Source organism: Montipora capricornis, chromosome 2, assembly GCF_036669925.1.
Source record: "Montipora capricornis isolate CH-2021 chromosome 2, ASM3666992v2, whole genome shotgun sequence".
Lineage (NCBI taxonomy): Eukaryota > Metazoa > Cnidaria > Anthozoa > Scleractinia > Acroporidae > Montipora > Montipora capricornis.
In genome coordinates this window covers 56,064,662-56,077,161 of record NC_090884.1, presented here as the reverse complement: position 1 = coordinate 56,077,161, position 12,500 = coordinate 56,064,662, and the positions used below count along the sequence as shown (strand labels likewise).

Sequence of the window (12,500 nt, the reverse complement as noted above, 5' to 3'; positions counted from 1 at the left end):
CAGGTCATTGCCATTAGATGTATATTTATTATACATTTATTAAACTAGGTTGGGTTCATAAGGTAAACTTTACCTTAGGCTTATATTCATTTTGTTCGACAATGTACTTTTAAATTTGAAGAGGGTAGTTTCTAAAGAAACTGTGGTGCTGCGTCGGTGGGGAAGTAGTATACAAAAATTTGGTTTTATCAATGGAGTTGATAATGTAAATTGGCCACTGTACAGAATCTCTGTACGGTGGCCAATTTACATTATCAACTCCGTTGATAAAACCAAATTTTTGTATACTTTTAAATTTATTGTGTTACAACTGTTATAAAATTAGTGGTACAAGGGCCTTTGCATGACTTGGGATACCACATAGCAACAGTGTAGTAGATGGCAAGCCATTCAGCAGTTGTTCCACTGAACAAAGTTTTGACTGTGATAACACGTTGCTGTTATACACAATTATTTTTCAAATAGCTAAACATTTATTTGTTTTTTGTTATACAGGTATTCTTCTTTTCTGTCCATGCAGAAATCCAACAATTCCATAAAGGCCTTAACTCTATTAGTGGTTTTGGAGATCGCGTGATGAACAACCCTGGCATTTTCATGTACTCAGACAAGGGTTCCAATGATAGAGACAAGGAAGACAAGACAATATATTGCTTGGACCTGTACCTGCAAGACCTAGAAGAAGAGGAAGTTAACGGTGTGACCCTGGAAGACTTGTTGATTTTCACCACAGGGGCAGACACTGTACCGCCACTGGGCTTTGATGGTCCCATACTAATTGAGTTTTATGAAACAGAAGAGAATGTGAAGAGGTATCCATGGTCTTCAACTTGCTCCTTAACTTTGTTTTTGCCAAGGGGAATTGAAGACCCCAAAGAGTTCAACAGTCTTCTAACACATGCCTTAGAAAATGGAGTTGGCTTTGGCAAATGCTAAAGAACATTAATTTTATTATTACTTGCATCAGTATTTTACTTAAGTACAGTACTTATGTTGTTGTTTTAAAGTTTTCATTTTTTATCATATCACAAACAGTGGAACATTGCAATTACAGTGAAAAAGCTAAGACTTAAGTTGTAATTTCAAATTTGAGAGTATCATTTTGTACTCAGTATATACAGTATTCTGTACTCTCTCAAATCCCATAATACACCTCTTTTACCCCAAAACCTTTGCATAATCAATGTTTGCAATTTCTCCTGGGACACGAAGATGTCCCAAGAGAAATCGTAAACAATGCATATCCAAGTTTTTGCGGGGTAAAAGAAGCGTATTATGGGATTTGAAAAAGTAGAGAATGTAGTTTCTCAGTGATTTGTGAAATGCAGCATGTATTGTAATCAAAGATTCCTATCAACTGACACATTCACAGTTCCTTGTTATTTATTAGCTAGCCATTGATGCTTATTATTTATGTATTTACATGTTTAATATTCTCATTAAAGATATCTTGCTAATCTCATACAAGGAGATGCCATGCTCGCCATCATCAGACAGTGGGTGCACATCATTTAGTAGAGTAGAAAATTCCCTCTCTGCTAGTTGGATTGTAGACCTGGGTACTTCAATGTGATTCGCTGTCTGAAGTTCAGGCAGGGGTGCATTATCATCAATTCCATAATGGTGATCAACACTTCTTGGATCCAACAATTCCCTGACAGTCATGTAATCAGATTGTGCATACTGATAAAATCCTTCTGTCCACTTTTGAAGAGGAGAGTGTCCTCCTTCCCTTGACAGTGGGTGGTTATTCCACTGCATAACAAATTGATCAATAGTGTTGTTTAATCTAGGAATATAGATATAGTGCAATGCATATAAATCTATTTCATCATTAGGATCCAAAAGCTCTCTTTCTTCTAAAAAGTAAAAGATGTTCTTATAGTAAGAGACTACATAATTGTGAACATCACGCCATAATCTCTCGATACGCTGATTGTGAACTGATTGTCCAGTTAACACTGGTTTGGAATCCACACCATATCGAGTTAGCATAAGTCTGGCTACATCCACATTTTCAGTCCCATAATCATGCGTATCCTTCTAGGATAATGGTAAATGTTGGTAGCTCCCACAAACAGGTCCAGGACTGTTGATGCTTCATTATTTGTGGATGCTTTGAGGAACACAACAGTGCGGGAAAATCCATCTATGGCACCATGGATGACGATGCGCCACCTTATTAATTTGTGGTGACCATCAAGATGCCTAAAAAACAACCACATGATTACAATTGTGACTTTAACATCTAGGAAAAAATTGCAATTCAGAACAATGCTATCTTTAATGTATGATCAAAATTGCATAATTTAGACCATTTCAGTCAACTTTTGAAGTTTTTTGAAAGCCTGAGGAATTAATATAATTGACTTTGCTTTACCAAACCTGATTAATTTAAGAAATGAAGAGTGAAAGTGGCCTGATTTTATGCTTTAAGCATTGGCTTTCATTACATTGCAGCAGGCAATAAACACATGCAACCCTTTTTAACAGTTGTAACTGACATTCATATTCTTGGATAACATTGCCAGTGAATGTCTGCATGCAAATGTTGGCAGTATTAACTTTAATGAGCTCAAACACCAAAATCAATCTTGTGGGCATAATATAACCTTAACTAGTATTTTATGCCTGTCATTAATTTCTTACCACAGAGAATTTGGAGTTGGCACAGAGTAAACTCGTCTCTTAGTTACAGTTCTTTGCCTGAGTTCTCTGCCGACTGGGTCCACCCGCATTATTGACTGTCTAAGTCTCCACCTTTGGACACGGATTCCTCTTCCTCTAAACCAGCCCATGATCATCTTTTCACCAGAATTTGGTGATATTTGTAGGACATGTTCAACTAGATTATCAACCTCGTCATCACTTATTTCAGAGAAAAGTTCCCGAGAAGAAGCCATACTGTAACTGTCTCTTCTGCGCCTTATAGTTTTTTCTGATACACCCAACATTTTAGCTATACCAGACCATGAAAACCCAAGTGATCTTAACCCATCCAGTTGTTCTTCTGGAATTACCAGGGTTGGTCGCCCTCTTCTCTTTGATGACATGGTTGGACATGAATAATGGACTTCTCTTTTATCAAGTAAGCTAAGTCGTTCTTCTAAGCGTTCAATAAGTGTTTGGAATTCGATAACTGCTTGAAGGATGTCATCCATAACATTTTCCTGAGATTCCAGTGGTCTTGAGACAACGAGAAGGGAGATAACGAATTCTAGGCAACGGTCTCGCAGTCTTTCAACTGTTACGCTATCAGCTACAAAAAATTCCCTTTGAAATTCGTGATATATATCTTTTCCTACGTTTAACACATCCAGAAAAGCCGTACGCTCCGCACACGACAAGACAGACGACATATTTCTTGCGGCCATCTTGCCTAGGGTGCAAGGCTTTTGCGACAGTCAGCTGACCAAAACACCGCGGGCGAAGTATTATTTTTACAACAGAAGTTGTATATTTCCGAATTTCGGTATATTTTTCATGTAAGTCGTACTTTTTAAACAGAGGTGTTTATTTTCCCAAGAAGTTGTATATTTTGGTAGTAAGTATTATATTTTTCACAATAAGTGATATATTTTTCTCCATAAGTTGTATATTTCCCAAGATAAGTTGTATGTATGTGCTATATGTATGAGATGTTCTACAAGAAGTAGGTTTGTCCGATACGGCGCGCCATAGAGAACACAAGTCCCCGAGAAGAGTCGCGATTTTTGCGATTTTAACGATTTTTGCAAAAAATCGCAAAAATCGCAATTTTTGCAAAAATCGCGAGTCCTAGTTAGGGATTTGTCTTCTTCTTTGCACCATTTACGATTTTTGCGATTTTTCGCAAAAATCGCAATTTTCGCATTTGCGTGCAAACCTGGACATAAGTGGAGAGGAATTTTAGAGCTCCTTATTTTGCAATAAAGACCACCTGTTCCAGTAAGTGATCTCAATAATGACCTTCTGTTTCAACTGGGTAATCACAAAGGCTTTGGGAAAACGAACCAAATCAAATAGCCTTTATTGTCCTTTGTTTTTACAGTGCCTATTATGTTTGCAAGATAGACTTGAAGATTGCAATCTTGTTCTAGTTATTTTTAATCGTTGTGAACTTTGCAGATTAGACTCGCCGTCCGAAATCCTGGTAACTGTGGACGAAGCTTACAGAATAACTTTGGTTGGCCTCTGTGGGGAGATTAGTTGAGCAGTCTTCGTCTGAATGTCATGGATTTCTGTATTCATGTTTTCAAACGAGTTATGGAGTCAGTAAACAATGTTGACGTCGAGGATTCGGTGCTGGAAGCCTTCCCGGTATACAGGCTCACGCTCAAACGTTGAGGTAAAATAATTGCTGTTAGGTTCAATTTCATGATATCAGGATATCATGATAGCAGGAAATTGATAAGTCTGTGATTAATATTGAATGTGCCTCCCTGTGACATGCTGGGAAATCAATTAGCCCGGAATGAAATTTTACACAGCTACAATTGGGGATTCTAAATTTTCCACTTCCTCAGTTACCGAGTTCCATAAGTATAAAACTTAAAAATGGTTTGCTTTAAAATCAGAAAAGAACCAATTCACCGTTGCTGCTGAGAAAAGTGTATGCCAGGCAAAACAAGTTGCATCTCGGTAGCCTGAAAGTTAACTGACAAAATAATTTGCCTGTGTTTAAATTAACAAGTACACCAATACATACATCACTAACGTTTCATGTTTAACCGGAGTATTATGTTCGAAGGTGTAATAGCTGTTGAGTTTTATTCCTCAGTTATCGAGTTCCATGAGTATAAATCTTAAAAATGGATTGCTTTAAAATCAGAAAAGAACCAATTCACCGTCGCTGTTGAGAAAAGTGTATTCCAGGCAAAACAAGTTGCATCTCGGCAGCCTGAGAGTTAAGATATAATTTGCCTGTGTTTAAATTAACAAATACACCAATACATCACTAACGTTTCATGTTTAACCGGAGAATTAGGGAAGCAGATGTTCGAAGGTGTAATAGCTGTCGAGTTTTATTCCTCAGTTATCAAGTTCCATAATTATAAAACTTAAAAATGGATTGCTTTAAAATCAGAAAAGAACCAATTCACCGTTGCTGTTGAGAAAAGTGTATGCCAGGCAAAACAAGTTGCATCTCGGTAGCCTGAAAGTTAACTGACAAAATAATTTGGCTGTGTTTAAATTAACAAAGAAACCAATACATCACTAACGTTTCATGTTTAACCGGAGAATTAGGGAAGCAGATGTTCGAAGGTGTAATAGCTGTTGAGTTTTATCCCTCAGTTATCGAGTTCCATAAGTATAAAACTTAAAAATGGCTTGCTTTAAAATCAGAAAAGAACCAATTCACCGTCGCTGTTGAGAAAAGTGTACGCCAGGCAAAACAAGTTATATCTCGGCAGCCTGAAAGTTAAGAAATAATTTCCCTGTGTTTAAATTAACAAATACACTAATACATCACTAACGTTTCATGTTTAACCGGAGAATTAGGGAAGCAGATGTTCGAAGGTGTAATAGCTGTTGAGTTTTATTCCTCAGTTATCGAGTTCCATGAGTATAAAACTTAAAAATGGATTGCTTTAAAATCAGAAAAGAACCAATTCACCGTTGCTGTTGAGAAAAGTGTATGCCAGGCAAAACAAGTTGCATCTCGGCAGCCTGAAAGTTAAGAAATAATTTGTCTGTGTTTAAATTAACAAATACACCAATACATCACTAACCTTTCATGTTTAACCGGAGAATTAGGGAAGCAGATGTTCGAAGGTGTAATAGCTGTTGAGTTTTATTCCTCAGTTATCGAGTTCCATACGTATAAAACTTAAAATGGATTGCTTTAAAATCAGAAAAAAACCAATTCACCGTTGCTGTTGAGTGTCTGCTGGGCAAAACAAGTTGCATCTCGGTAGCCTGAAAGTTAAGAATGTATGAAGGGGTAGTTTCTAAAGAAACTGTGGTGCTGCGTCGGTGGGGAAGTAGTATACAAAAATTTGGTTTATCAACGGAGTTGATAATGTAAATTGACCACCGTACAGAGATTCTAAAAGCTGACGTTTCGAGCGTTAGCCCTTCGTCAGAGCGAATCGAGGGATTATGGGTTACGTGTAGTTTTTATAGTAGAGTGGGAGCTACGCTATTGGTGGTAACATGGCAACTTGAAAAGTAGGAATATATTAGTTGAATGAAAAGCGTTCGTTAATACCGTGAGGATTAAGGGTGCCGATTTGAAAGATGAATTTTTGTTCCAGATTCTTGCGGCTTTCCGTCGTACCTAGATGTAGGGAAAGGCCGCAGATAGCCATGTGTTTTTTGGAGTGGTTAGGCAGATTAAAATGGCGAGCAACTGGCTTAGATGCATCCTTGTCATTCTTCTCAACATCGCGAAGGTGTTCGCGGAATCGGTCACCTAGTCGTCTACCTGTCTCACCAATGTATAATTTATTGCATAACGTACAGGTTATGCAATAAATGACATTTGCGGAGGTACATGTGAAACGATCGGTGATCTTAACAGATCGCTTAGGTCCCGATATCTTGCTAGTGTTAACAATGAAAAGACAAGTTTTGCATCGTGAGCGCGCGCATTTGAAAGTGCCGGGTTGCTCGTTGGTCTTGAGCGCGCTTCTAACTAAAAAGTTGCTTAGGTTTTTGTCGCGTTTGAATGAAATAAGTGGAGGTTGCGAAAAGATTCTACCAGTCTCGGGATCATTTTGGAGTAATTTAAAATTACTAAGAATGATGCTTTTGACTGCGTGATTATGAGGATGGAAAGTGAGGGTGAATGAAATTCTGTCATTCTTATCTTTCTGTGACGTTTGTAGTGACGACTGTCGATCAAATTGTTGGGCGCGATGATGGCCCGCTTTGACCACAGAGACAGGATAGCCACGTTTTTCGAAGAACTGGCACATCTCCTCTGATTTGCTGGATTTGCATCACTACATAGACGTCGAAGTCTAAGAAATTGAGAATAATTAGACTTCGACGTCTATGTAGTGATGACTCCGATTTTTCCAGCAAATCAGAGGAGATGTGCCAGTTCTTCGAAAAACGTGGCTATCCTGTCTCTGTGGTCAAAGCGGGCCATCATCGCGCCCAACAATTTGATCGACAGTCGTCACTACAAACGTCACAGAAAGATAAGAATGACAGAATTCCATTCACCCTCACTTTCCATCCTCATAATCACGCAGTCAAAAGCATCATTCTTAGTAATTTTAAATTACTCCAAAATGATCCCGAGACTGGTAGAATCTTTTCGCAACCTCCACTTATTTCATTCAAACGCGACAAAAACCTAGGCAACTTTTTAGTTAGAAGCGCGCTCAAGACCAACGAGCAACCCGGCACTTTCAAATGCGCGCGCTCACGATGCAAAACTTGTCTTTTCATTGTTAACACTAGCAAGATATCGGGACCTAAGCGATCTGTTAAGATCACCGATCGTTTCACATGTACCTCCGCAAATGTCATTTATTGCATAACCTGTACGTTATGCAATAAATTATACATAGGTGAGACAGGTAGACGACTAGGTGACCGATTCCGCGAACACCTTCGCGATGTTGAGAAGAATGACAAGGATGCATCTAAGCCAGTCGCTCGCCATTTTAATCTGCCTAACCACTCCAAAAAACACATGGCTATCTGCGGCCTTTCCCTACATCTAGGTACGACGGAAAGCCGCAAGAATCTGGAACAAAAATTCATCTTTCAAATCGGCACCCTTAATCCTCATGGTATTAACGAACGCTTTTCATTCAACTAATATATTCCTACTTTTCAAGTTGCCATGTTACCACCAATAGCGTAGCTCCCACTCTACTATAAAAACTACACGTAACCCATAATCCCTCGATTCGCTCTGACGAAGGGCTAACGCTCGAAACGTCAGCTTTTAGAATCTCTGTACGGTGGTCAATTTACATTATCAACTCCGTTGATAAACCAAATTTTTGAAAGTTAAGAATGTGCCTGTTTTTAAATTAATTTGAAATAAAGAGAATAAAGAAATAATTTTCCATTTTTTAATTGCATGATGCTGGCCGTTGTAAACCGTGTTTTAGAAAATATTTCCGATTGATTTACTGTGCCTCTGGACTATTCTGACACATCACTCAAAATTAATTTAACGTAATTTGAGTTATTTGTCGTCAATAAAACTTTATGACGAAGTCGGCCCAACAAATGTGTCGAGATTAACACCTCTCTCTCCCTTTGTCTCTCGCTCTGCCTTTTTAGCGTGAGTCTTGTTACAACTCCCACTGAGATTTTGGTAATTTTTTTTACCTAGACAGCGGGGACCCACATTCCTGACCCAAGTTAAGCTCCTCATGCTCTGCGATATGACTCATTGCGTTATCCTTTTTGCGCTGTGGCCATTTGCGTTATGCGTCTTTGCGTCATGCCTTTTTGGGTGATGCCTACTTTCGTTATGGCTGTTTGCGTTATGGCTATTTGCGTTATGCCTCTTTTGCGTTATGGCTGTTTGCTTTATGGCTTTTTGCGTTATGCCTCTTTCCGTGATGGCCATTTGCAGAATCAGTTTGTTTCAATTCAGCTTTGGATTGATGCATTCATGATTTGGACGATTTTATTTCAAATATTTATCACTGAATTTTGTCATAGATATACCTCCATACATCGGAGCTCAGACATTATCCTTTACTCAATTCAACATGGATTGCAACAACATTGTTCTCGCTTTTGAAAGGTTTAAGGTTTCAAAACAAAATGTAAACAAGGACGTCAGCAAAGATTCCCTTACAAGCACGAAAATTCTCTTATTGAAACATTTCTCGCTCTTTTGAGAAGTCGCTCTCTATCTTGAGCTAACAGGCAAGGAATCAGTTTAAATTAAACAAGTATCTTTGATTTTTTTGGAAAAACGGAAATTTCGGCGTGGCTTTCAATGCCAAACGCGTTGCTAAATCTCTCAAGTTCATCGACTCTGTGATAACGCTATCTGCAATGATTTTCATACTAATTAAATCTCGCACAGTCAAAATTTTCCTTGTGATTTAAAAGTCCGAAAATTCTTACCCTTGCTACTTTATCCTCTCTTATTCCAGCTTTATTAAGTACGTGTGTGATAATCTGACCTGTTTTTGCAGCGTCAATTTTGCCTGAGGATATCACCGAATGTCAAAAGACTGTTACAGTAGCTTAGAAATGAAAGTACTGAATTCTCGAGTTTTAAAATGGTCATAAAATCTCGACCTCAAGTGAAGTTTGCTTGAAAATTTGTAATGTGGCTAACTGAAACACGATCTTTCCATATCTGCAATTCATAGGGATACTCACCATTCCATCACCTATTGTCATTAATGTGCTTCGGAGTTTTGTAAGCACTTTTTGGAGGTAACTTTACAACTTGTTTATCATCACAGAGCATTCGTGACCGCAATTTGTGCTTTAAACTTAGTTTTCTCCCTCGTAGCAGTCCTTGGAAATATTCTCATAATCCGAGCTCTGTTGAAGGCCTCGTCGATTCCAACAAATTTAAAGACGTTACTGTGTAGCCTCGCTTTTTCAAATCTGGCGGTGGGATTGTTCGCGCAACTGTCGAGTTCTGCTATAACGACAGTTCATTTAATCATGAAAGTGGATGGAAATGACAACTTAGAATTATTCTGCCCAATCATTATATCTGCTTTTAATTTCTTTGCGTTTTTCCTGGCCAGCCCTGTGCATGGTTACTTACTATAACAGCTATCACTGTGGACAGATTGCTTTTGCTTTCCCTCCATTTGCGATATCATGAACTTGTCACGACAAGGCGAGTTGCAGTAATTTTGGTGTTATTGTGGGTGATAAGCATTGCTGCTGCATTCACATTTATTTCACTTCCAAAACACTCTGAGATAGTAAATATTGTTATGGGATGCATTGCAGTCCTTTTTACGTCTTGCGCATATGCAAGAATTTACAAAGTTGTGAGGCACCATAAGATCCAAATTTGCTGCGAGCTTCAACAAACAAGTGATCATTCAGTGAGAACGGGCCTTCTACGACAACAGAAAAACGCTTTAGATACTTTTTTCGTTTTTGTTGTTTTTGTATATGTCCCTCAAGAGCTTTCATAGCTTCCGCAGGTTGTTTAATTTATTTTATCATTTTTTTGGGGGCCATAAATGAAGGACAGATGCCGGTGATTCGACAATAACAATACAGGAGAACTGAACGACAAAAATTGAAAGAACAAAATTGGAAAAAAAAAGACACCCCGACCCCGACCCCGATCCCGCCGCCGGCCCCGGCCCGCGTTTTAATTTAGCTACTACCAAAAATTTCGAAGCATCGCCGTCACATCAAACGGCTGGCCTTTTACGAACTGTTTTTTCCGCTATATGGAAATTAATGGGAGGGTTATAAAATAAACAAACTTCTCCTTAGCTTGCTCAAAATTTCCTATTTGCCCTCGAAGCTTCGTTTCTCGGCAAAATATTCATTTTTCGGACAGCCGCGGACATTATCAGCCAACATACCATCCACCCGAAGGGATTTATATCCTAAATATACCGTAATGACCCTATATGGAAACTGATTGCGTCGGTCGTTTTGTAAAAACTGAGACAACATCTTGTCGTTCTGTAATTAAAACAGCTCAGAATGTAATGAAAATAAAACAATTGTTCCATTCGTGCGTGCTGTATAGTGTGTATCCAACGTGCGCACATGGAATAATTGTTAAGTATCTGAAGAGCGGGATCAAGTATATACGCTTATTTCATTCATGATTAATTATATAGACGGCGGAGGTTGTTTTCCGGCCTGCTAGAGGGCCGAGGCTGATGACTCCACCGATCTGCATGATTCCTCGTATTACATGTACTCTCAAGTGAACCTTGTCCAATGATCGTCGAAAAAAGCGATGACAGGTTTCATATTTGCATTTGCTATTCAGGTGCTTAATTAATTAATTAATGGGGCACTCGCTGGAAACACTTCAACTTGGATGGGCTGTGTGTGAGTTCCTTGCATCCATGCCGAGTCGGCGGTTCCAAGTGGGGCGCTAACAAATGGTAACATTTGTTTTGTTGATTTTTAATCCCGCAAAAAGACTGCCCTCGCCTTGACACGCTTTATAGCAATTTTATGGCGATAAAGGAAAAAACACAGAGACTAAAATAAGAGAAGCAGTCAAACAATCGGGTGTTTTTCCTTCAAGGATTCCCTTGTGCTTTCCAATCTTTAACAGTTGCAGAGCTAAAACTGACTTGACGTCAACGAAAAAGTCGTGCATGGTACGACATCATTGAGAGTAAATTGGTATTGTCTAAGGACATTACACAGGAAGATCCCAAGTTCCAATTAATTACGTATGGAGATAGCTGCTGAAAGCAACATGCACGGTTTTTACAATGATTAACACCTGCAACCTTCGATGGAATAAGTTTGCCGGAATTGATGTAACAACTACCTCCAAGTAAACTCACCCTGATAATCAATGGTTCTGTGATTAAGCGAAATCATGAAAAACTGTCATTGAATGTGCCGTAAAATAGTCAGGGCCTCTTCAAAACAGGAAGTCGTTTCGCAGATTTGAGAATATATATCATGAACATGACCGTTTCGGAGTTTTGTGAGCACTATTTGGAGATAGCTTTGCAACTTGTTTATTATCACAGAGCATTCATGATCGCAATTTGTGCTTTAAACTTAGTTTTCTCCCTCGTAGCAGTCCTTGGAAATATTCTCATAATCCGAGCTCTGGTGAAGGCCTCGTCGATTCCAACAAATTTAAAGACGTTCTTCTGTAGCCTCGCTTTTTCAGATCTGGCAGTGGGATTGTTCGCGCAACTGTCGAATTCTGCTATAACGACAGTTATTTTAATCATGAAAGTAGATGGAAATGACAACTTGGAATTCTTCTGCCCAATAATTTTATCTGCTTATTTTTTCTTTACTTACTTCCTCACTTGTGCATCGCTACTTACTATTACAGCCATCACTGTGGACAGATTCCTTTCGGTTTCCCTCCATTTGCGATATCATGAACTTGTCACGACAAGGCGAGTTGCAGTACTTTTGGTGTTATTGTGGGTGATAAGCATCGCTGCTGCATTCACATTTATTTCACTTCCAAAACACTCTGAGATAGTAAATATTGTTATGGGATGCATTGCAGTCCTTTTTACGTCTTGCGCATATGCAAGAATTTACAAAGTTGTGAGGCACCATAAGATCCAAATTCGCTGCGAGCTTCAACAAACAAGTGATCATTCAGTGAGAGCGGGCCTTCTACGACAACAGAAAAACGCTTTAAATACTTTCATCGTTTATGTTGTTTTTGTTGTCTGTTATCTTCCTCTCCTTTTTGAAAGCATAATCACGCAGGTCAACAGTAGTTTTGCAGTCGGCGTGTATCGTCAAACCGAAATTTTCCTCATGTTTCTTAACTCATCGCTAAACCCCATCCTGTACTGTTGGCGATATAGAGAAATACGACAAAATGTCTCAAGCGCAATGCACAAAACACTGTTTTGCTTCTCTTCAGGCCATTAAAAGGA

At 38.8% G+C, this 12,500-nt stretch overlaps 4 protein-coding genes across 5 annotated transcripts in view; 2 read left to right on the top strand and 2 right to left on the bottom strand.

Annotated features, from left to right (window-relative positions):
- The window catches only part of LOC138028005 (uncharacterized), a 16,048-nt gene extending 15,112 nt beyond the window's left edge, over positions 1 to 936 (top strand). The window contains exon 2 of one of the 2 annotated variants that reach the window (XR_011127572.1): positions 496 to 543. Coding sequence is in view for 1 of the 2 variants with exons in the window: in XM_068875629.1 (XP_068731730.1) it covers positions 496 to 936 (441 nt within the window). In the remaining variant the exon portion in view is untranslated. Of the gene's footprint in view, positions 1 to 495 lie in introns of both variants that reach the window. The other variant, XM_068875629.1, reaches the window with a different exon arrangement.
- Positions 1 to 12,500, bottom strand: part of LOC138028105 (cilia- and flagella-associated protein 77-like) — a 405,094-nt gene that overhangs the window by 87,017 nt on the left and 305,577 nt on the right. The gene's annotated exons all lie outside the window — the stretch shown is intronic.
- LOC138028031 (uncharacterized) lies at positions 929 to 3,407 on the bottom strand. The gene is made up of 2 exons (XM_068875630.1): positions 2,650 to 3,407; positions 929 to 2,208 (listed from the first exon to the last, which is right to left on the bottom strand). The coding sequence occupies exons 1-2, from the start codon at positions 3,372 to 3,374 to the stop codon at positions 2,004 to 2,006; spliced, it is 930 nt and encodes a 309-aa protein (XP_068731731.1). The 5' UTR covers positions 3,375 to 3,407; the 3' UTR covers positions 929 to 2,003.
- The window catches only part of LOC138038133 (histamine H2 receptor-like), a 2,063-nt gene continuing 509 nt past the window's right edge, over positions 10,947 to 12,500 (top strand). The window contains exon 1 of the mRNA XM_068883961.1: positions 10,947 to 12,500. This exon is cut by the window's right edge and continues 509 nt beyond it. Coding sequence (XP_068740062.1) covers positions 11,548 to 12,495 — 948 coding nt within the window. The 5' untranslated portion in view covers positions 10,947 to 11,547 and the 3' untranslated portion in view covers positions 12,496 to 12,500.

Coding starts and splice junctions, on each gene's coding strand:
- LOC138028031 (XM_068875630.1), bottom strand. CDS start 3,374: ATGGCCGCAAGAAATATGTCGTCTGTCTTGTCGTGTGCGGAGCGTACG. Junction 2,209..2,649: donor CCAACTCCAAATTCTCTGTG/GTAAGAAATTAA, acceptor GTTGTTTTTTAG/GCATCTTGATGGTCACCACA.